General features: G+C 41.9%; 3 protein-coding genes across 5 annotated transcripts in view; 2 read left to right on the top strand and 1 right to left on the bottom strand.

The window, feature by feature from the left end:
• Positions 1-8,299, bottom strand: part of stk32c (serine/threonine kinase 32C) — a 102,938-nt gene extending 94,639 nt beyond the window's left edge. The window contains exons 1-2 of one of the 2 annotated variants that reach the window (XM_005735117.1): positions 8,243-8,299; positions 6,239-6,388 (exon numbers count right to left, since the gene is read on the bottom strand). In XM_005735117.1, the coding sequence (XP_005735174.1) occupies positions 6,239-6,320 (82 nt within the window). In that variant the 5' untranslated portion in view covers positions 6,321-6,388; positions 8,243-8,299. Of the gene's footprint in view, positions 1-6,238; positions 6,389-6,535; positions 6,775-8,242 lie in introns of those variants that run through there. The other variant, XM_005735118.2, reaches the window with a different exon arrangement.
• LOC102210044 (leucine-rich repeat-containing protein 27) lies at positions 7,790-15,630 on the top strand. Its single transcript, XM_005735119.2, has 11 exons — positions 7,790-8,017; positions 8,189-8,484; positions 8,604-8,734; positions 9,161-9,219; positions 9,716-9,868; positions 10,640-10,835; positions 13,839-13,979; positions 14,072-14,177; positions 14,673-14,752; positions 15,229-15,349; positions 15,438-15,630. The coding sequence occupies exons 2-11, from the start codon at positions 8,272-8,274 to the stop codon at positions 15,549-15,551; spliced, it is 1,314 nt and encodes a 437-aa protein (XP_005735176.1). The 5' UTR covers positions 7,790-8,017; positions 8,189-8,271; the 3' UTR covers positions 15,552-15,630.
• A 646-nt stretch (positions 15,631-16,276) lies between these two features.
• pwwp2b (PWWP domain containing 2B) lies at positions 16,277-24,164 on the top strand. 2 transcript variants are annotated; one of them, XM_005735115.1, is made up of 4 exons: positions 16,277-16,325; positions 16,446-16,691; positions 18,853-20,581; positions 23,632-24,164. In XM_005735115.1, exons 2-3 carry the CDS (start codon positions 16,552-16,554, stop codon positions 20,579-20,581), a joined length of 1,869 nt encoding a protein of 622 aa, XP_005735172.1. In that variant the 5' UTR covers positions 16,277-16,325; positions 16,446-16,551; the 3' UTR covers positions 23,632-24,164. The 2 variants fall into 2 exon arrangements, with proteins under 2 accessions (XP_005735172.1, XP_005735171.1); XM_005735114.1 differs by having other exon boundaries at positions 16,286-16,691.
• Positions 24,165-24,370: the final 206 nt, after the last annotated feature.

The raw sequence follows: 24,370 nt of genomic DNA, 5'->3' as shown, positions 1-24,370 counted from the left end.
TATATAACCACATCTTAATGTGACAGATTCTATTCATATAGTGTAATAATATAATCACGTATTGGTCTAAATTGGTCATTTTTTTCTACACTTAATGGACAAAATACTGGGCCGTGTGTACATTACACCCACAGAAGCTTTTATGACATCCCCTAAATCCACAGTTATCAATATGGAGCTGGTTCCCCATTGCAATAGCAGCTCTCACTCTTCTTGGAAAGTCTTTATACAAGATTCCCAAGTGCGTTTGTGGGAATTTTTGTCCATTCATCCAGATAGCATTTACGAGGTCAGACGATGATGTAGACTTGGCTTGCGATCTCTAGTTTTAGTTACTTTACCAAACTCATCAAACCGTGTCTTTACTCTGGAACAGAGTCATCCTGCATCGGCCGTGAATGCCATGAAGGCCCTGGAACACAGTTATTATGCTGATGTTAATGCCGGGTTTAGTAATAGGCAATTATTAATTCAGAGAGAGAGCTGGCGACTTACCATCAGTGCGCTGTACCTTTACATGGTCTGACACTTTGTAGCTGAGCTGCTGTGGTTCCTGAATACACTCGACTAATTTTTAGAGATCAGCTTCAAGAAATTAATCAAGCGTAACATTCGACCACTAAACCTAAATTTTTGTTCAGGAATTCGTGGATCACAGCAGTTTTATATTTTTACATTTATTTTACGGAGCTTGCACTCTCTGCTGGATTAACCATTACAGATACATAAAAAATTATTTTGGGAATTACCAGTAGTGTTAATTTTAGGCAGCTGTGGCATAAACCCTTACACAAGGTGGTGGTGTGATGAATTTTTTAAAAACTGCAAGTACAGCTAGTTTGTGACAAATACATAGCAGAGCTGTGAGGCTCTTGCAACAGAGTCTTGCAGACTGCTGATGGTAATGCTCGCTCTGCTCTGCAGCCTCAGTGAGTTCTGATTAGATTAACCATCCAACTGCAATCCAAGATGCTGGAGTTTGAGTCCATCTAAGCCTGGGACAAGACATTCACTGGAGGGGCAGCTAAATGAGATGCAGGACAGCCACAGCAAGGAAAAACAGTGAAAAGCTAGTCAGCCGCGACTGGACTTTCAAAATAAGAGCAAGGCGATTGTTGATAAGTAAACTTATGTTAGATGGCATCAGTCTCTCAGGATTTTTTTTATTTTTAAATGAATGCTACAATGAGTTATGTTGGCACCTGTGTGATCCCTTCATTCCACGTTTCCTTGTGAATACATAGTAGTAGTTTGGAAATAAACTGATGTATGCATTTAATGATGGCCAGCCAAGAGATTAATTCAGTCTGAATACTACATGCTGAACAATGTCCATGCTCAGCAGTCAGAAGACACTGCAATATGACCAGGACAGTCTTCCCACATCTTGCGTAACTTACTGCTGAGGCCAATTACAGTGGACTGCCACTGTGGCAAGAGGCCAGTAGCTGCAGGCAGCCATGAAGTTGAGTGGAATAAAAAGACAGTGAGAGAAATTGAGAGTCTGCAACAGAGATGAAACAAAGTGAGCGCCTCAGTATTCAGCGCAAATAATCAGCCATCCCTCCCTGCATCTATCTTTATCCTAAACCAAATCTGCTTTCAGTGCCTCGTGCATTTATCCTTGATGGAAAAAGAAGCTACAGACGTGCGAGCGTGCACGTGCACACACACACACACACACACACGCGCATCAAAAAAAGTTCAGTGTCCACAGAAGTGGAAATTTGCCTGTGGCTTTACATGAATGATCAAACGGATACAACAATATAACACCACCACAAACAGACAACACAATTAACAGCATGTTCTGCAGTCATAATCACGAACGCAGTTTAAAGACTTTGTAGATGCTCCGGAGCGAAAATAACAAGTTCACCAACTCCGTGCTGACGCTGAACTCAAACAGGCATTTGCCAGTTCTGCACTTTTTCCCCGAGTACTGTAGCGCATTCACAACAAGTGTCCTCTTTCAAAGCTACTCAGACTAGTTGAATGCTCCCAGTTCACACGAGGACTTGGAGAGAGTGAATTGAGTCGTTGTCTAGAGCCTGGCCAGCTGTCAGCTCCTACTGACTCAACAACTTTTACAGCAATTACCCATTCTAGATGCTGTTGGTTCATTCAGCTATTATTGTTTCAAACTGATTTGCTTCATTAACTGACTTAAAATCTTTAATATTCCCACGGTGTAGTGGGTAACGCATTCACCTAATACAAAAATATCTCTAGTAAAAACCTGCCAAATCAAATATGTGAAGTTATCTGCTGTGGTGACAATTGTGAATAAGGATTCAGCCAAAAGTAGCTTATTCTACTTAAAGTCTTTGTTTTTCTGATAAACAATGGCTTCAAACTGTCATATTTGGATTCTGAATAACTGACACTTTTTTTTTTTAATCCAGTAAACAATACAAAAAATATATAACACCAGCATGTTTGTGTGACTGTCTACGTCTTGGCTAAATCTAAAGCTGCGATTTTAATGCTTGAGGTGTTGCAGTTTTTTCCACATGCAGACTTTACTTAACCAAGCCGCCCAGTTATATTAATTCAATTCAGTTCAATTTTATTTATATAGTGTCAAAACACAACAATAGTCATCTCAAGGTGCTTTATATTATAAATAAATACCCTAAAATAATAGAGAGAAAACCCCGACAATCAGACCACCCCCTGTGTGCAAAAACTCTGAAAGAGTGGGAAAGAAAAAATCCCATTTAACAGGAAGAAACCTTGAGCAGAACCAACCTGTAGCCATCTGCTGTGGATTTGGGTATTATTGGGTACCCAAATATATTCAACAACTCCTTTGAGTACTTTTACTTTATGTTTTCATCTCTCCAAAACAACTTTCAGCAATCTGTTTACATCTTATTACATCCCATTTTGAAAGTTCAGTAGCTGTTAAACCAGTTAGGCTCGGGCTATTTATAGCGATGATGTTCAGCTGGCTGGAGAGACACTCTAAGCAGACCCTGCAGCAGGAGGTGAGGAGTACCGCCTCGCCCAGCTTACCAAAGATGAAGAGCACGAGAACTACCAGCTACATTTCAGCTACAGTGGAGCCGGCATTCAACCAGAGCATGAGAGACTCACTGAAGAGAGAGCTCATGAAACTGCTCAGTTATTTATGGTTGATTTAAAAAAGCATGTGCACCTCCTTTCATGGCACACTTTCACACACATCTCCACAGAATATAAATCTGTGAGAAATCCCGTGTCTGAGGCAGGCTCAGCAATTCCCCAAGCTTTATGCCAAGCAGAGATAACTGGGCTGAGGGCGGTATCAATCTTCTCATCTAACTCTTGGCAAGAAACCAAATTATCGCCATTTTCCAAAATGTCAAACTTTTACTTTACAACTTCACGAGCCTAGCAGGTTGGCAAGGACAAGTTTCGAATTTAACAAGTTCTGCATGCTCATGAATAAGAAAGACTGCTCTCAAATGGTGATAAAATGCATGATTAAATGTCTGACGGAGCAGACTCCATCACCATTTCTCCAAACATCGACTTCTCTTATTTTTTCCTCACACTCTCTGCTGTTGTTAAAGAGCATTCGAGCGAGTCGCAAACTAGCAGGATGTGCACCTCAATCAATTCCACAGGCTCCCTTTGCTAATCAAACTACCTGCCAGAAAAGCCCTTCTGGCAGCTACGCTTCGACATCAACCTGACCGCCTGATTATGTTTGCAGCCTTCTGAGCCAAAAGCTGCTCTAATATTACTGCCTAATGTATGCCATATGCTGTTTTCCAAGAAGCCAAAGGGATACTGTTTCTAAGAGACCTGACAGGCAGCAAGAGACATCTAGAGCCTAAGTCAGCATCCAGAAGGCAGCGCATCTTTTGCTCCGTTTGTTATCGAGGCTCGGGGTAAAAAAAAAAAGAGAGCCAGCTGCTTCACGAAGGCGGTGCCGAATCAGCGCTCCGCAAATGTTCAAGGTGATCAGTTTCACATTAACAGTTGTCTCTCTTTAATGCATATGTGCCCTCCACCCACGATGCCTACTGCTCCCTTTGTGCTCAGCAGACGAGTATTTTCATTGCTGCATGAAAAGCGAGCGCGCTCTCAAGCAGATCCCCGTAATGACAACATTGCATAATTAACATCAAATGCATCTTTGCCACCTAAGATCAGGCCTCGGTCTACGCTTCTACGCATAATCACAGCGGTGGTGACACAGCCGGTGATTAAGACCACAGTTGATGGTGGCGGTGATACTCCACCAACTGAATTTTTCGCTGCTGGTGTTTTGTAGGTCAAGCCTAAGTGACACCTGCGTTACACTGATGATGGGAGGATAAAGACGAAGCTGATCTCTAGTTTTTCCCCCCTTTTTTCACACTCGGCATAAACAAATCACACATTAACACAGCGACACAGTCTTGAAGAGGTTCTGACCTCAGCCTTAAAGTTTCCCTTTAATCGCACAGAAAAGCTAAAGAAAGCCAAATGTGCACAGCCCGCTCAAGAACATCTCTCCTGGCTTTGATTAACTGCTGCGAGTGCGAATGCCGTAGGGCCACTCCAGTAACCACTCCCCTTGATAGTGATCTGAACTACAGCTGGACACTTTTCCTAAAGGCAAGAGCTGTAGACTTAATTGGGTTACCCTTGTGTGCAAAAGGGGAGTACTAACACACACATACACACACACAGAGCATATGACCATATCCCTGCAGTGAAATGACCTCATTTACTCAAGTTTTCCGGCCAAATAGTTCTGCAGCAACAGTGGATTTTTTCCCCCCTCCTGCAGTCCATCATCAGAGATTCAGCAATCCAGTGCTGAGCTTATTGGGCTCACTTCCAAGAGGCTTATATCCCCATACACTGACAAGACATTACTTAACATTACTTTCCACGCATGACACTATAATCTTGTCTTGATTATGCAATTAGTTCTCCGTCTTTGAACACACAATATTTCCAAAGAGCTCGTTCAGGCATTAAAGTGTTTCCCCGCAGCGTGAGCATGGAGGTATATACTGCGCTTCAGTGGCAAGAGCTGCGTTTTTTGGGGTGGGGGGGGTTTGTGCTTTGAGGACTGTGGCTTTAGCGAGACAACGGACTCTCCAAATCTGTCGCTCTCGCCTTTTGCCTTTATGATCTCGCCACATATAGCTACAGACACGCGTCTCCCTCTCCCAGCCTCTCCAATGTTAACGTCTGCCCTTTGAAATGGACGATGAAGACAAAAAGGTGGAGGTATAAGGAGAGAGACGGAGAGATGCAGCTGGAAAATAAATGCAAGTTAAGGGCCAGGTCAGGGTAAAATACTAAAGCACATATATTTGGTCTGAGATTTGGATTTTTACAGCTTCATATCGAGTTCGGTGAATGTGCGTTTTCATTTTTTTGGACACTGGTGCTAAAATATAAAGACATTCGTTTAAATCTGTAGGTTTGTTTTGTTTTTTTCAAGTGGGCATTATGATTGCTGGAATACTAGTGAGGGATTTTTTAAGGTCTGACATTTTTCTTTGATGATCATAGTGGACAAACTTCCACACTAAGGATGCCACTCTCGACCAGTGCTGAAGTTAAAGGTGATGAAATGACATATGGCTTAATGTCTTAAATAACTGTAACTGTTCTTAACTTGTATTCAGAGTGAAAATTAATTACCCAAAAAAGAAAAAAGAAAGCGAAAATGACACGGAAAAAAAGACAATTCAGAAGAATCTGATTAATATTTCATTATTTAAAAGTTCCACGCCAAATATCGCGATAATACAATTTAAGCGAGGTTAAAATGCCGACACTGTGAGCTATAAACAACAAACACAGATAGTCCACAATATTAAAAGAGTGAAACGCCCAGTCCAAGTTATAGTTTGATAGTACTGGTAAGATTCATTTCACCTGCTCGGGGTCTTTCCATGTATATGCACTCAGCATCAGGTCATGTGATGAAAATGTACATTTAATCATTATTATTATTATTATTGTCATGATTATTGTTGCTGCTGCCTCCTGTAGTAGAAAGTTTGACTTCAAGCCTTGAAAATTTCCCACATGAACACTGTCTGTTCGCCGTGAGCAGCCAAACTCCGTCTAAACTCCTTTGACAGCGTTTAATTTCCTAACAGGAACTTTGATAACTGAGCCTGTGCTAAGCGGAGGGATACCGTGAAAAAAAAATGCCATCGTAAGTGAAACATACACAATAATAAGTTCCAAAGTTGTTAGTGCCACTATTTGCTAGAGATTTGGTGACACCTTCACTTACCATCTTCCTTTTCGTCAAAAACGGGTCTCTTTGAAGAACTGTTGGCTCCCATCCTCTTCTTCCACTTGCCCCAGTGAAACATTGATGCTCAGCTTGCATTCCTCGCCTTCTTGGAAGAGAAACTACAGCTCTGTGTCGGACACCCTCCTCCTTAAAAGACAGTAACAACAGCCGTGCATTTCAGCCGAGACGTGTCCGTTATTTCGTTTTATTTCTCCCGTATTTGGTCTGCCGACAATTTGACCAGCGCGAGTTGAAGTCCTCAGAAGGAAGCGGAAAGCAAAGTGCAGCGCTTACCGACGGACAGGGATGATATTTAGAGCTAACACTGTTTGCTAAGTTGGAGGTTTGGGCTGGAATAACCACTCGGTGCTCGTAGTGTTCAGTTGCCTTGCGCAGCCAGACCGACGGACTCGTGTTTGATGGGGCTTGAAGAGTACAGACTACGCGGAGAGGGACTCAGTTGGAGAAGCCCTAACCGGAAGTGAGTCAGTTAACTGTAAAAAATAAAAGCTCAAAAGGACTTTTCAATCGCCTCAAAATTATTAGACGATGTATTTATGGTTTTATAATCCTCACTTATTTTGTTTTAATTTAGTGTTTTGTTTTTTCTTTTAAATTGGAATTAGTTTCAGTTAGTTTTCAAGTAAGTTTAATTATTTTCCGTTATTTTTATTTTTATTGTTTTTTCCCAGTCTAAATAAACACAAGCACAAATATACATTTGTTATCTCATTTAGGTAGATTTCTAAGTACATTAAATCATTTCACTTATCTTTATTCTTTTCGGGGGGTTAAGTTTCTACTTTTATTTGAGATAAACACATTTTCACACCCATTTTTTTCTTTTATGTGGTTTATTATAATTAGCCAGAATAATAATGTAGTAATGGTAGTGTCAAATCCCTCTAATTTGAGATTTTAAATTGCATACAGAAACTGAAGTGGCATTGATACATAAAAATTATTCATCCAGTTCGACTCAGCAAATTTAGATCGCAAGTGTAGGTAAATGTGGCACAATGGCCATCAAAAGTAGCCTACTGAACAAAATCTCGATAAAAAAAATTTTATTTATACGTTAATAATGGGATACCACTTGATTTTTGCCGCTTGTCCATTAGACTTTTATATTGAAAGCAATAACCGGAAACTACTAATTAGTATCCTCACTAACTTGACTCTTGCGAGAGTAGTGTGACAGTTGTTGGCTAGTGAGTATAGTCGACGTAACTCTGTATCACGGACTGTCGTGCAAATCAATACATTAGGAGCGGTGTGTGGACGTAAAGCCAGGATTGGCTCAGGACAGAGTGGAGGCTTCCCGGCTCGCGTTCACAACAGAGGGAAGCCGTGTTTATCCTGCCGCCCAAATGAACCTCAGTGAATTATTCCACAATCTCATTAGAAAATGGATGGGTGGAGTCGGTTCACTGACTGTGGAACGGGATTAACACGTTATCTACACAGTGTGCACATTAGATCATTTGCTCTTCTTTTTTTCTCTGCATATAATAAAGTATATAAACATTTAACTTAAAAATATATACAAAAATTTTACTGAAGAAATATCAAGTTAGTCGCCTTGTTCTTGTTTTGCACGTGGACAGCTGCCAGCTTGTGTTGACCACGTTGCTATGGTTACAGCGTCAGGTCGCGAGACGTGTCTAAAAGTTAGCATAACATTTTTCAGTTTCGTAGTTTTTTCCGACCTATAAAGTGTTTGTTTTTAGATAACACTGAGCCGTGTTCACATTGGTAGTAGTGCTGAAATAGCAGGTAAGCTAACACAGTTATTGAACAGTTACATAATGGTGGGCTAATGTTGTCCTTTAGTTAGTTAGTTAGTTAGTTAGTTAGTTAGTTAGTTAGTTAGTTAGTTTAGCTCGTACCCAAGTTAGACGACGTCTCTTCATTTATTTAAAACTTGGACGGTTTTGTCTTTTACAGACAAACAACAAGAAATTTCTCTGCCAAAAAGACACTCGTGTATTTTGAGTATACCAGTAAAGCGTCTCGGCCTCCTTTGTGCAATGACTTCCCCGGAGAAGGAGGCTGAGCTTCCTGGTGCGCAGCTTAGCTTTGTCTTTGGGAGCAGTGTTGTCAGAGCGCCGATCCCCCGCACTCCTCCCGAGGATGCCGATCCACAGGAGCCCGCTGAATGTTATTCAACAGAGACGCTATGTCTGAGCAGATCTCAGCTGAAACATGTTCCAGACAGTCCTTTGAGAAATAGCAAGCTAAAGGTCAGTGTGGACTCTAAACACACACCAGCTACATGATGTATGCTCCAGTGGCTTTCAAGCAGAAGAAAAAACGTTTCTACCACTGCATCATTACTAACTGCTCCCTCTGTCATCTTCAGTATTTGAGTCTTGAAGGCAACCAGATATGCAGTATTCCAGGCTCCGTGTTTATCAGCTTGCCCAACCTACTGTGGTTAGATCTCAGGAAAAACCTAATTGAGTCACTCCCACCTGAAATTGGCTTGCACAGGTACTGTATGCAACATTTAAAAAAAACAAAAAAATTATAGACCAGTCTAATGTGCACGTGTTCATTTGAACTTATCTGGACAACTTTGATCTTACAATTTACTCTTAAACCAAGGCATAGGCCTCTATGGGACTATAAGAATGTCATGTTTTAGAACATTTTCTGATCACTGTTAACATTTCAAAGCTATTAACATAAGTTGAACACTTTATGATAAGCACACAAGTGCTACAGTTGTAAATCTAAATGTAGCGAAATGAGATTCCCAGGCCCTAAAAAGCATTTCAGGATATTTATACAATATGACTGTAGAGTGGCCTGTACACTTTCCTCCTGTCTGTGTATTCAAGTTTAAGAGCAAAGATGCTTTCTGACGAAGGCCTAACCCCTTCAAACATTTCATAATCTGTCTTTTTATGGATGTAGGTGCTTGAAAACACTGCTCTTAGAAGGGAATCCTATCTCTGAACTTCTACCTGAACTGGGTGAGTGGTCCCTCCTTATCAAAAAAAGTTGTAATTTTCAGAAAGGAAGTTATACATATTGACATGTGAATTACATGTATGCAGTAACTACAGGATTTTAAAGGGGACCTGTTTTGCTTGTTTAAAGCTACGCAGTTTAATTCCTTGGACTCCACTAGTGTCGTTTTGCATGATTCACAGTTCAAAGTAATCATTATTTATTTTACACTGGGTCACTGAACAGCTCTTTGTTGATCATTTGTCCTAAATAAACAGTTTTTTGTTTGTTTGTTTGTTTGTTTGTTTTGGGGCGTGTTATCGTCCACTTACACTCAAAGAATAAGTATTTCAATGAACATAAAAATTCATGGACATAAAAATTCATGGACATGACAGAAAATAAAGACACACATAATGGATCTCTTTTAACAGGTAGCTGGTACATTATGAGTAATGTAAGCCTCTTCATTATTCAGTGTACGTCTTTATGAATGAGTCATTATTTGCCTTTTTGCAGGAAATGTGATTAGCCTCAAAGGTCTGAACCTAAGGGACTGCCCAATCCACTTTCCTCCACAAGAGATTGTGCAGCAGGGACTCCAGTCCATCCTCCAGTACCTGAGGAGTGCTCTGGCTCACCGGCCAGTCAGCACAAGGAAGAACCCTCCAGGTGAGTCAAAGGCACTTTACCTTTGAACAACACAAGCAGCATGCACGTGCATCCTAGCCATCTGCTCTTTTTGTCAAAGGCAGGACAGCGCGCTCACAAAAATAGCTCCTTGCCCTGGTACCGCTTCTCTAGTGTGACTCCTGTTCCCTTGGAGACGGCGCGTGCAGCTCAGCCGACTCCCCACCACCACCACCACCATCATGCGCCTCCTCCCTTTTCACTGTTCCAGCTCTGTAATATTTTTAGCCCGATGGAAATGATCGATAACCTGTTGGCTCTAATCAGGAGCTCTCTGTCACTAAGCCCTGTCTGGAGATAATCACTGTGAGAAGGCTGAAACAGGAGAGGCTGCTGCTACTGCACAATAAGCAGAGACAGAACCCTCAATCAAATTATTTATCTCCCTGCTTACAAGGTTATTAACAAAGATAGGGTCCCGAGTTTCAGATGTAAATCTCTTCTCATTTAATTGGCCAAGAGAAGGAGTGTAGTGGGTTTGAATTTCCACGCTGTATTGTTATCCACCTTTAGCTGTGTTAAAACCGAACATTTATTCTTGTTAGAAGTTACTTTACTATAAAATGAGTAAAAATTTGTTGGTTACATTTTCCTCCACATTCCACACAGATATTTAAAGGAGTGGATTTACCTGTGTGAATTAGCTTCTTAAATGCCTCCTGCCAGCCACTGCAGCTGCAGACAGTATCGAATGTTGCAGTATCTGTTGCCCCCACACTGCACTAGTAGCTGCCATTGTTGTTTCATTCCTAGAGTTGCCAGCAATGGAGAAACTCCAGCTGTTAGAGCTGAGGGGTATGGAGGAGCAGGACGAGTCAGGGGATGTGGAGGAGCTGCAGAGGTTCAAAGAACTCAAGCATCAGTTGATCCTACTGGACAGAGCTGAGCTGGGCTCAATACCACAACGTGATAAAAACCTAAACCCCAAACTTCTCCTTTCTGGCAGGAGGTAAGAAAAGATGTTTGGGTGGGAAAAAATGCCCCATAATGACACAGAGAAAAAATGTGCTTGAAATTCTTGCAAATTTATTTAAAATGAAGAAATGAAAATGTAAATAAGTATTACCAGACTTTTCTCAAAACTTTGTTGAAGCACCTTTTGTAGCGATTACATCCTCAAGTCTTTTTGAGTATGAAGCTGAAAGCTTGGTACACCTAATTTTGGGAAGTTTCCCCCATTATTCTTTGCACTCTCTTAGGCTCGATCAGAGTGGATCAGGTTGGATGGGGAGCGTCAGTGCACAGTCATTTTCAGATTGCTATAAAGATGTTCAATCAGGTTTGAGTTTGGTCTGTGGCTTGGCCACTCAAAGGCACTCAAGGAATGGTCCTGAAGTGGTCCTTTGTTATCTTGGCTCTGTGCTTAGGTTCGTGGTCCTCATGGAAGATGAACCTTCGCCCCCAGGTTGTCTTCAAGGATGTCTCTGTAGATTACTGTATTCATCTTTCCCTTGTCCCTGACTAGTCTCCCATATTCTGATGCTGAAAAACATTCCTGCAGCACGATGCTGCCACGACCACACGTCACTGTAGGGATGGTATTGGCCAGTTGATGATCACTGCCTGGTTTCCTCTAGAAATCATGTTTGACATTGAGGCCAAAGAGTTCAGTACCAGTTGTTGTTTTGTTTCTCTTGGTCTGAGAGTCCTTCATGTGCCTTTCAGCAAACTCCAAGTGGGCTGTCATGTGCCTTTTACTGAGGAGTGGCTTCTGTCTGGCCACTCTAGCATCATTCTCCTCTCTCCACAGAGTAATACTGGAGCTCTGTCAGAGTAGCCTCCCTGACTAAGGCTCTTCTACCCTGATAGCTCAGATTGGCCAGGTGGCCAGCTCTAGGAAGAGTCCTGGTGGTTCCAAACCTTCCATTTACAGATGATGTAGGCAACTATTCTCACTGGAACCTTCAATGCTGCACACATTTTTATGGACCCTTCCCCACATCTGTACCTCAATACAATGCCGTCTTGGCCTATAGACAGTTCCTTGGTACTGGGTATGGCTTGGTTTGTGCTTTGACATGCACTGTCAGTTATGGGACCTTGCACAGACAGGTGTGTGCCTTTCCAAATCATGTCCAAACAACTGAATTTACCACAGGTGGACTCCAGCTGTAGAAGCATCTGACAGATGAGCAGTGTAAACAGGGTGCACCTGAGCTCGATGTTGACTGTCATGGCAAAGCCTGTGAATACTTAAGTGCATGTTATATTTGTGTGGGTTTTTTTTTTATTTTTAATACATTCGCAAGAATTTGAAGAAAATGTTTTTCACTTTGTCATATGGAGTATTGTATGTAGAATGTTGAGGTGGAAAATGAATTAAATTCATTTTGGAATAAGGCTGTAACATGAAAACATGTTGAACAAGGCTGTAAATCTTTCTGGGTGCATTGTATGTGCTTATTTATTTATTTTTTTCAAAGAGTTAGCAGAGAAGGTCGGTACCTGTGTAAGATTTGTAAATTACCTATGAGGCTAGAGCCAACAGAGAGTTTCTTCTAGCAAAGAGCAAGAAACAGACGGAATCACAATGGTTCTCTCCAAAGGTTTAAATCTCGGCCTTCCACAATTAGCTCATGAACTAATTGATAGAAATTCACATTTTCTGGTTATTTACTCTTAAATATCTCTTGGATTAGTTCTGTAGAAGTCATATACTCTGTCCAGGGAGCCCCATGCCTCTTGAAAGCTGGGATAGGTTTCAGAGATGTCTCTCTTGGCTCTTAAGCCCTATAACCTTCTGCATTCTTCTCTGGTTGCACGATAATATTCACATACAACCGGCTTGTAAAATAGCTTATTGTCTCATTACGCTATAGTTTTTAAACAGATATAACATGATAACTAGTGGACTTTGGTCCTGCTGCTCCATGTATTAGTGCAGGACATTGCTAACTTAGCTGTTTCCAGTCTTTATACTACTCCTGATGTTAACTGGCTGATGTGTTCATCCATGTATCCATGTAATGAATCCATTAGGCACATTTCTCTTTCTATGTTTATTCTCAGACTGAACTCAAGTAGCCTTTTATCATTCGCAACTCAAAGTAATCCTTGTTTATCTTAGTTTATCCTCTGAAAACAAAACTTTTTTAGCTCTCTTCTCCCTCCCTTTTCTTCTAATTGGCTGCTCCCCAAAAACAGCCATGCCCACTCAATGACATCAGAGTAGAAAAACATCCTGAAACAGATTGTTCAGAACAGTCTGGTTCACAGGAATGAATTACATATGCACTGACCTCATTATTTGAAAATTTGGCCATGTTTAAAATGAACATCTACCACTTAAACAGTTTAATAAAACATACTAGGGTTCAATTTAATTGTCAAATAAGACAGGAGTATTGATATTTCCCTCCAACTCCATACACTAGAAACTAAACACGTGCAAAATGTCACACTGTTGTTTCATAAGAGGGATGAAACATATGCATTGGACATGCATTTGTTAAATATTTTCATTGAGATTTTAAAACTTCACGCATCTAATTAATTGTACCTTTGTTTTTGTATAATGTACCCAGATAGCAAATATCTGTTGGGGCCAAGTCATTTTCAACTACTCAATTATCAAAGGTAAAATTTAAATCTGAATTATTATGGTCAATACTGAGGGTTTTTTTTAAACAAGATTATTCATAGACTTTGGAAACAGTTGAGCTGGAAAACTAATGTGAAGTTGAGGCTTTAAGGGAGCAACTGCTGTAAAACTGAGAGCATCTTTAATAATCACTTAATCTCAGTTACCATTATAACATTATTTTACTCCTTGACCCTCCGTGGAGTGGAGGGCAGAGTTTGTGGCCGTGTGCTTTGTAAAATTATGGCAAAACAACTTTTTAATATCATTCTCTGTGGAGGAAACCAGGTGATAAAAATCACCTGGTCTCTGAGAGCCCAGAGCTCAGACGAGCCATAAATATGAAGCAGTTTGTTTGAATTTATTCTTCAGAAAAAAGACAGCCACCAAGGCCGGCATGATTCCCCAGCTCCCCCTTTTTGACTCGCCTCCTTGGAAGAGGCCAGAGGAAAGGAAGCAGGCTGCAATGAAGGAGTTGAACGAGAAGAAGGCTATTCTCGAGCAGAAGAGAAAGTGAGCAGATTTCGGCCTGGAGAACAAGAGTTGTTTTGGGTTTTTTGTCTCTGATCTGTTACAGAGTGTATTGTTATCTGACTCTCCTGTAGAAGCCAAGTGTCTCTTCAGAAGTGCTGCACACAAGCCAGAATCTCACAAGACAAGAAAATGTCTGAGCACAAAGAGAAGAAGCATGAAAGACAAAAAAGGCGTGAGGTTTGTGTGTGCTTGGGTTTTCAGCTGTCATCCTGCCCACCACCAGAGGGCACTAGAGCACCACCTCTGACACACTGGTTAAAGGAGAGAGGCATAGATATATTGCCATTAAATGAATCATTTTGATGTGAGTGAATGGGTTTTCAGACAGTAGCACCACCATGGTGGTGATGAGACAGCAACAGTTTCCATTGGCGGTAATGGAGCATGCTGGAGGAGCCATCAGTGCTGATATACACAGGGAGACACATTATAAATCTATCATTTGACTTTCAGCTCCATTTTCATACATATATATAGTGGAGAAAGGGTGCCCATTATGTTTGCATGGGATCAGCCCGACATAAGGGAAAATTTATTGTAAAGGAAAAAAGTCTTTTTTCTGTTTTTTAACTGAACACAGTGCAGCCACAGGCTACATCTTTGTATGATGCATTGCAAGAGTTGTATCGCTTCACAGGTAAATGTAACAAGTACTTCCTTACCCTGTTTCAGGAAGCAGAAGTAGATTCAAAACCTGGTTTTGCGGACAGCAGTGGTGCTCCTCGGACATCTGGCAGGTGTGAAGGGGACAGGTAATGACAAGCTCTGGGTCTGCTGTTAGTTCTGCCAGTATACCTCTAAGCTTTAACAGTGACTGCATTTGTCTCTGTGAAGAGTACTTGTCCTACTTGTGGTTTAAACTTATAATCATCTCATCAATGAGTCTAACGAGAACTCCACAAGTACCCACTAAATGGCATTTTGCATGGTTTAGCAGATGCGAGTTCTGCTACTAAAGATGTAAAGTTAGAGACACCTAGTGGACAAAGACAGACTGCACACATTATAGAACATAAGCAGATTTCTTTGTTCCTTTTAAACAATGTTATGTTTTTGCAAAAACAGATAAACCAGGTAAGACAGTGCCACTTTTCTTATTTTATTTTTACTGATACAAGGAAACAGAGAAAGTAACCCTTTGGGTTATATCTGTAAAGGCTATAATACTTAAACACCTGTATAGTGTTGTATATATAGATTTTGACCTTTGAACTGCATGGCCCTAAAGATCGGCCCGGGACCTGGAACGACAGATTTGTGCCCGTGCCGAGAAGATACAGGAGAGGTGCAGGAATCCCAGGGGCACAACAAGCGAGCAGATGGCAGCAGCGATGGAGGATGTGGAAGAGGTCTGACGTATAATTCCCATTCATTGTGCAACTCATTATATAGGTTAATATAGATTATTGATCTAAACTCCACTTTTCTGACTGACAGATGAGGAAGTTACAGATGCAGCTCCTGGAGAGGAAGAGAACTCAAGGACGAGATCTTGAAAAAACTTTCATGATCTTTACTGGGGACACCTGGCCTGGTTTCCTTGATAAGTGACAGAGACTACACACCTGCTGTTTGAGTTTTTGTGATATTTAATTGATATGGAAATAAATCAATAAAGCGACTAAATCCTTTTGAATCATATTGTGTTGCACAAGTCTATAAGGTAAACATTTCAAATCCTAACTTGGCAAGGGAGTGTTTAGAAAGTTTCCAGTTCACAGCTGGTGTGTTTCTATTTTTCTTTTAACTTCTGCAAGATGCTCTCTCCACTAAGCAAAGTAATCATGTTAACTTTAACTTACATAAAATAAATACTTTATTGTGTCAAAATAAGCTTTTCAGAAAAAGCGTTATTGGCTCACCGGGCATGTATTACCTACATGCAGAGTAAATTAAGCCAGTCTTAAAATAGATCATTTTAAAGGGGAACTCGACGTTTTTAGCTCCAAATAGATAATAATATCCTCATTAATGTAATTTACAACAAGATACATTAAAGTAAAGTGGCAGGTTTTTGTCAAATAGCACATTAAATGTTTTATTTATTTGTGTGCGTGTGTGACATTATATATAATCGTTGTCAGCTGGCTCTGCATCTTGTGATTATTATTTAATTGCCATTTTTGTCATCATCAGTTTTAATTTTTGATTACATATTATTTTAAAATGCTTGTATGCGTTTTCAGTTTTCATGTGTAATTGTGGTATTTGTTTTGAAGACGGACGCCATAAACCTGCTGCTGAGTTTAAAAGAGGGGGGGAAAAAAGCGAAAAGTGCCGGGGTAATGAATGGCATCAAGCAGTACAAAGTGAGACAGAGAAAGGGTAGGCCTTGTCTTGAGAGATTTTCTGCTCCTGTAGCACAGAGAGCGTGATGTCAGCGGTGGCAGTACTGTTGTAATTGACTTGGTGGGGGTGATGGCGTCATTTTATGCCCTGGTGTAGCCTCCTGCTCCAATAGCGAAGGGGAGACGGATCTTTGGCCGACGCGACCGTGGCTCCCTTGGCCGGGATCGAGCACCGCCGAGCCGGACAACTCACCCCGGGAAACATGGAGGCTGTGGCCGAGGAGCTGCGGGCCGGCTCTCGGGTACCTGTCACTATCGATCAAATAGTTAACGATACACTGGTGGTGACGCTGACCTATCGAGAAAGGATCTACACGGGGATTTTACTCGATTGCAACAAAAAGTGAGCACTATTTTTTCTAAACTTCTTTTATATATTATCGTCTAAAAATTATTTGCTAAATACTGCTAACGGCTAATTTACCTTGGATGCTAAGTCAAAGCTAACTATTAGCGACCTAGGCCTTTATACAAAAGGCTTGCAGGTTATTGTAGCTGACAAGGTGGCTATCTGCTAGCTTCTCGGCTAATGTTAAAGTGATGTCATTTTTGCCTATAATAAGACGGCGAAATACTCGATTTTACGATGGAGGAAAACTATATAAAGGCATTAGCCCAGCCTGTAGAGACTGTTAGTGACTTCTGTTGAAAAATATCTACTGTCAGTGGGTTCAGCTATAGCTTATTGTTAGCCTAATCAAGGGAAGAGCAGCTAAAGCGAATCCAGTAAAATAGCCAGGCCTTAGCTACACACTATTTATTTTTATCTGTTTTATTATCATGCAATTGTACAGAAATGTGAATGTGCACTAGTTTTGTAGGCAAATGTCTGAGTACAGTAAGCTGGAATTTATTCAAAGGCAGCAACATTATAACCTGTCATTTCTGACTAGCAGAAACAATAGAAAATTATTAAAATACATTTGAATGATCACAACTGTGTCTCATTTTCAGTAAATCAAGCTTTGGTCTTATCTGTGTCCATCTTAGCCTCTGACAAAGCAAAACACAAAAAATGGGGCTATTGATAGAAAGCATAGTCTGTTCAAAAGAGAACCATGCAAGTATAATTTGACATGTACCAGTGTCATGTCTTATCAGGCCCTCTTGTTGTGTGTCACATGTATAAGCCTTGTGTTCCTCCTGGTGCTGTGCACCTTAAAAGCCACTGGCTTTAGGCTATTTATAGACGAGCAGAATCAGAACCTGACCAGCTTTTCCCCTTAGTATGCTTAGATGGTTTTTCGTGCAAGAGCTCATGCTGTACTGAAAATAACCCACCCAAATGGGAAAAGGTCGGCCTTGGAATAACTTAAAATAGGCCTATATTTTAGGCCTTGTCACTGACAAAATTTGACTAATTCCTCCTTTTCAGCTCATGGCAATACACTTCCCGTCATTGTCCGATGCAAACAGATTGTTGCATTATTTTTTTTAATCTTATTGTCTTGCCCTATCATTCTGACAGATCTCCACCACAGCATGAAAAGACAACAGTGTGGTGAATCATGCCTGGCCATATTCTGCGTCCTTGTACTGCGCTTAACTATTACTGTGTGTTCCCTACTACATGCAGCCTTGTTTGTGCTGCGTCAATCAGAGTAAAGAGTGATATTCAACAGCTATAGGGGTGCATATTTTGTTATGGGAGCCTAAAGCTAAGAGTAACAAGCCTCACCAGGAGACTATTATTTGGAGATGCCTGCCAACTACTTCTCTTGGGGAGGAAAGCAGGCTCCCCAAATGTGCACTAATTAATAATCTTGCCGCACATAAGCCCCAAGTAGACACGGATGCAAAAACAAACTGAAATCTCCTGGCTCCTTCCCTACCTCTCTGAATCCCGAGTGATTCATGGGATTGTTTTTGTTCAGTCAGATGTTGGGGAGGAGGGGGTGGTCTCGGGCATCCTGTAGTCTCTTTGTCTGTTGTCTCCTGACTAAGGCAGCACAGCTATGTTACTGTTGCTTGCCAGCCACCTCTCAAAGACTTTCTTGGCAGTTAGGACCTCACTGGACATGTTTGCTGATCCCAGTGTGTTTTTAAGAAGAAAAAAAAAAGCACACACACACACGCAAAAATCACATTAAAATCACTTAGGGAAAATTCAGCAGCACTGTTGCTTCTGTGGCCTGAGGCTGAGGCACAGATAACTGTCTGTCTGCTTGCACAACAAACCCCAACCCCCACATGTTAAGAACCTTCAGCACCCAGGTGACAGGGAGAGTGACATCAATGTCTCGCGTCAAAGTAAAACCAGAACTAGTTATATATGTTATTTTTTTTTCGACAATGTGAACAGTTTTGGCTGTTCTTTTATTGTTTCAGTGCTGTCCTACTTGCCTCAGGTTGTGTCACATGTTGAGGCATATTGTTCTAATGGAGGGGATTGTTGAAGTAAAAATTCTCAGGGTTTAGCACGACTGTATCATCTTTGCTGTATAAAGCTTAACAAGATCCACAGCTATTTATACACTGTTTCTTTTTTCTCTCGTTTATTTTAGGACCGGGCTATTTTGTCTACCAGACTTCACAACAAAACTTGGGGACTGCCAAGAATCTAAACCTGCTTCTGAAATCCAAGAAGTTCTGAGCGAGGACTCGGTTTCCAAATCTCCCAGCCAGGTTTCACACAGACCAAAGGATGAAAACACTCTCCCTGAAAGCAGCATACCTACACCTCCTCTACCCTGCCCCGTTCCCACACCAGTGCCAGCTGGACAGACTCCTTATCCTCCTTATTTTGAAGGAGCCCCCTTCCCCCAGCCCTTATGGGTGCGCCACACCTACAGCCAATGGGTACCTCAACCCCCTCCACGACCAATCAAGAGAAAGAAGAGGCGAACGCGAGAGCCCGGCCGTATGACCATAAGTACTATCCGTCTGCGGCCTCGGCAGGTACTGTGTGAAAAGTGCAAGAACACGCTAAATAGTGACGAGGACAGCAAAGATGGCATGAGCAACACCAAGACCTCTAGAAAAGAAAATTCACTACAAAGTGACGATGACGGCTACGACAAGGATACTCCTAATAAGTTGTCAAGAAAAGAGGACACAGTCACAGCCAAGGACACTAAAAGACGGGAAAATGGCACCAGCCTTGATAGTAAGCGTCTCAGAAAGGACAAAAGGTGCGAGGCTGATGGGGAGAAGTACCCTGGAACTGATGTTATTCCACACAGTCCCGTCATAAAGATCTCCTACAGCACTCCACAGGGCAAGGGGGAGGTTATGAAGATCCCGGCGCGAGTCCACGGTTCAGTCAAACCATTCTGCCCCAAACAGCTGGTGCAGAATGGCGTGGGGGAAAACGACAAGGCAACTTCTGATGCCACCAAGGAACAGCGGCACATTCTAGATGCCACAAGGTCTGGCCTCACTGTGTCCATTCCCAAACTCAAACTAACAAGACCTTTTGCAAATGTAGGTCAGGACACACCTTCTCCAAAGATCCGTTTGAGACCCCCTCAGAGGGACACTGAGGAGAGCGTGGTTGAGTATGATGCGGAACTTCTTGGAGGCACCAGGAGACGGAGCCCTAGGGGGCCCGGGCCGTGCCTCCCACACTCCGAAGACTCAGGAGAAGGCAAGAACTCTCTGGAATTGTGGTCAGGGAGTTCAGGTGAGGAGGTGGATCGCGGCCACAGCGACCTCACCCTTCTCATTAACTTCCGTAAACGTAAAGCGGATTCTTCTAGTTTGTCGGTGTGCAGTAGCGACAGCCTGGACGAGTCAAAGTCCTTCAGCTCGGACGGCACCTCACCAGAGCTGTGCGATCTGGCGCCTGGTGAAGACCTCTCTGTAACCTCATCTTCTGTACCTTCACGGGACGACTGCAAGACTGTGCCGCCTCTCACAGTGCGGCTTCACACCCGCAGCATGACAAAGTGTGTGACAGAAGAAGGTCACGCCATAGCGGTGGGTGACATCGTGTGGGGGAAAATCCACGGCTTCCCCTGGTGGCCCGCACGCGTCCTGAGCATCAGCGGCACTCGCAAGCAGGAGACAGCCAGTTGCGAGGCCCAGTGGCCCCAAGCCAAGGTGGCGTGGTTCGGTTCACCCACAACCTCCCAGCTTTCTGTTGCCAAACTGTCGCCCTTCAGAGAGCTCTTCAGGTCCCGCTTCAACCGGAAGAAGAAAGGGATGTACCGGAGAGCTATCCTGGAGGCAGCCAAGGCCGTGGGTCACATGAGCCCGGAGATTACGTCACTGCTTTCTCACTGCGACACGTAGGTGAGTTCATAGCACTTACATGTGCCTGTATCACTTCTATGACTATGTTGGGCAAAGGGGTATACTATAAACTAGAGCTGGGCGATATGAGATTTTTTCATATCACGATATGTTTTTTTCATTTCAGGCGATAACGATATCCATCACGATATAAGCCAAATAACTATATTTGTAAGATTTAAATGTGCCGTTGCTCACAAGTAAAATGTGAAATAATCAGCAGCTTGTTTTGATTTAAATATTTATTTCCCATAATAAGTTCAACAGGGTAGATGTACTTAAGGAACATGAGACTTTTTCAGATAAATAAAGGCAAATATTGCAAACTACACAAAAGGCAGCCGCTAAAGCGTTTAAGTTTCAAAATAGAACAAACAAAACAGACTAAATTGTCAATTCCACTTAGAAACAAAATATTAATTCTAAAAATAAATCTTAGTTTGTTTTACAGAAGAACAGACAAAACTGACTAACTTTTGTCAATATCAAATAAACTGAGAACTAAAAGGAAATTCTCAATCTCTCCTTGTTGTATAGCTTAGCTTTTCAAACAGTTTTAACAGTTACTTTAGTCTGACAAAAGCCGAATGACGAATTAGCGCTTCCAGTCAGAGACTGAGGCGACGTCCACACGTACACGGGTATTTTTGAAAACAGAGATTTTCCGTTTTCGTTTTAAAAAATAATCCCGTCCACACATAAAGGGAGAAATGAAGGAAAACGCTGCTATGAACATGCCAAAGCAGCAGGTGGCGCTAGATTCCTAACCGTGCAGAAATGTTGGCCAATCAGAAGTCTAGAAGCCTCGGTGGGAAAAAGTAAACAAAGCTGGGGCATAGAAGCAGAACCGAGTCGTATGTGTGGACGGACAGTAACTGTGTGTATATGTAAGCATTTAAACACTGCAGAGAGTAGAATTAACAGTAACAGTATTGTAGAAATTCATTTCACCGAAACAATAACGTGGCGCACAGTGTGACGCATGCACCAGTTTATTGTATTTCCAGACTTGCTTTCGGCACATTTACAGTACACGCTACTCTGTTTTTTGTCAGACTTGAAATAGCCGAAATACCTTCACACTACGGACCTCTATGGCTCTTCCGTTCGACAATCTCTCCGGCGTTGGAACCATCATCTGTTTTCTCTTCGGTCACGCTCGGTTGATTTTTCTAGTCGGCACACTCATTTCCTCCATTACGCGCTGGCTCCATTACCCGCTGGCTGCTTCCCAAACAAACACACGTGCGGCTTGGCACTTGTGCTGTACGTAACAAGTCACGCGACGTGACGCTGCGGGTGTGATTGGTTCGGCTCTGCGCTACTTAATTTGGATCGGCTGACCCTGGTTTTTTTTTTTTGTTTTGTTTTTTTCTTAAGAGGACAAGAGCGGCGAGGTCTATCGCGATAGCTTAATTTCTCTATCGAGTAAAAGTTATATCGCGATACATATCGTTATCGTTCTATCGCCCAGCTCTACTATAAACATAGAATATTACAGAAATCGTTACCGATCACCTGCATTTTTTTCAAACAATGTCTACATGGTAGATGAAGGAAATGCTTTAAGTGAACCTAAGAAGATAATACATGCAGCCAGTTGGTGTTGTCGTTGTGTGCTCCCCCACAAAAAAACAAGGCCCACACAAACACACGGACCAACACCAGCTGGCTGCTTGTATTTTAGATTGTATTTTATTTTTTTTAGATGACAAAAAAAAACTCGGTCTAGTCATCAGTGGCCCAACTGGTAGTTTTAATCACAATGATTGACTATGAGAAACAAGTCTGACTCAGCAAGAACAAATTACAGCACAGAGCTGGTGCAGATGAGCAAGAGCTGCCAGTGTAGAAATGTTGGCTGTGCAGACACAATACGGGCTGCATGCATGAGTCAGTTGATTGACAGTAAGTCGGCACGTTTCTCAGTTTTTGGCATTTTCTGTTTTTTGTTTTTTTTTAATATGAACCTTTTCTTTCTTAAACTATTAGAAATTGAGTAACTTTGATATTTGCATTGATTCTATGATTTGACCCCCCCCAAAAAAACGCAAACACCAGAAAGAATGTACAGCCAAGCTAAAAGTGTATGTTTTTAATTTATTTCAATTGTGTCCCTCTTGATTGTATATATTTCTCCTGTTTGCTATGTATTCCTTTATATTTTATGCTGGAGCAGTTTGTATAGAGCCCCACAATTTTGTAGTACACGTGCAATGACAATTGTTAAATATTCCCTGTGCCTCTCCGGCTGTATTCACCAGCTCTTCCCTCAAATATCTGTGAAACCTGTCATTTGATGAGCATGTTAAACTTTAGGGCAGAATGCTGAGCTAAAAGAAAAAGAGCTTGTGCTCCAACCCGCTCTAGTACCAAACACTTTGAGCTGTGTCGTGCCAGCCTCGCTGCATTCACGTCCTGAAACAGGTGCTGTGTTTGAGGCAGCAGAGCAAACATTAACACAAGCTCTAATGAAGGCACAGGCTGTGCGGCTGCCTGTCAACAGGGATGGTTTGTTTAAAAGGCTCATTTCAGAAAAGGACTCGCATCAGGCTGTACTGCTTCAATTCAAGCAATCGGAGTGCATGACCATAAGTTGTTTCTTTTTTTAAAGTCATCTCTTATTTGGTTGTCGTCCAAGTGTGGTGACCTAGCCTGGGTAGCCAAGCAGCAGGTTCCTCAACATACACTCAAATGTTAAATATTGTCTTTGAGTGATAGAAGGGGCAAACAGACCATTTCCAACCCCACTGTTTACTCTGTTACGAGCACAGCAGCCAAGAGGGAATTGGTTATAGCAGAGGATAAACAGTAAGGGGTTAAGGCAAGCCTATATTTGGTGCCTTTTCCAGACCTCATAAAGGAAGCGTTTTTCTTCCTCTGTCAGCTACACAGAGGTTTCACATGACTGATATAACATGTTGAGCACAACACCAAACGCACTGCTGATTCTTGCAGACTCAGTTACAAATGACCTGCACCGGATGCATGACCTGCCTTGTTTGCTCATTGTCTATCCCCCTTTTGCCTCTCTCTCTTTTTTTGCATAGAGCCTGAGGACTGAAGACAAGTCTCCGAGGTTTTTCTGAATTCTCAGACTATGTCATCAAGACCCAGGAGGGAGTACGTGTGGTTGCCACGGCTACTATTTATACGCCCTCTCATTTTTTTTTATTTTTTTTTTCTCACAAGGCTGGTGGAAAATGGCCGCCAAGGTGGAGTGTTCTTGAGACCGGATAAGGGAGCAAAAAATATAAAGGCCTGGCATCTCATGGTCTTCTATGAACTATAAACTATTCCTCCTTTTTTTTTTTTTTTCTTTCCTAGATTTAATCATATTTCAATAGAGCCGAATAACAACACTACAAGGACCTGAATGTATTTATTGTCTGTAATGTTTTATTATGATCCAGTAAGTTCACCCTTTCTACTACAGTCTCGCAAAAACCTCCCAATCTGCTGCTGTCATTATCGCGGGCCTTGCCGCCGTCGTCGTTTGGCTCCAAGGTTCCCCTCCTCCAGCCAAGAAGGCTCCCCCTCCTCTTCCTCCTTCATCCCTTGGACACAAGTTTAAAAAGGAAAAAAAAGTCTTACCCCAAAACCTCCTTTTCCTCTGAAAATGTGAACAGCTCCATCCAGAGACAGTAGTGACTGTTTCCAGCTAGCGATCACAGTGTTTCATCCTCGTAGCCTTCCGCGACATTAGTTGGATTTGTGGATGTATTTATACTGAACTCTGTTCCTCTCCTGATTCATGTCGTGTCTCTTTTCCATTTCATTTTCTAACGT

The sequence above is a fragment of the Pundamilia nyererei genome, unplaced genomic scaffold (assembly GCF_000239375.1).
Source record: "Pundamilia nyererei isolate P.nyererei 1_Seehausen unplaced genomic scaffold, PunNye1.0 scaffold00062, whole genome shotgun sequence".
NCBI lineage: Eukaryota > Metazoa > Chordata > Actinopteri > Cichliformes > Cichlidae > Pundamilia > Pundamilia nyererei.
This window is presented reverse-complemented; position numbering and strand designations above follow the sequence as displayed.

Bases quoted from the DNA above. Each gene is read 5' to 3' on its own strand.
- pwwp2b (XM_005735115.1), top strand. From the start codon at position 16,552: ATGGAGGCTGTGGCCGAGGAGCTGCGGGCCGGCTCTCGGGTACCTGTC. The intron at 16,692-18,852 runs GTGAGCACTATT...CGTTTATTTTAG, and splicing joins TTACTCGATTGCAACAAAAA to GACCGGGCTATTTTGTCTAC.
- LOC102210044 (XM_005735119.2), top strand. From the start codon at position 8,272: ATGACTTCCCCGGAGAAGGAGGCTGAGCTTCCTGGTGCGCAGCTTAGC. The intron at 8,735-9,160 runs GTACTGTATGCA...TTATGGATGTAG, and splicing joins CCTGAAATTGGCTTGCACAG to GTGCTTGAAAACACTGCTCT. The intron at 13,980-14,071 runs GTGAGCAGATTT...ACTCTCCTGTAG, and splicing joins ATTCTCGAGCAGAAGAGAAA to AAGCCAAGTGTCTCTTCAGA.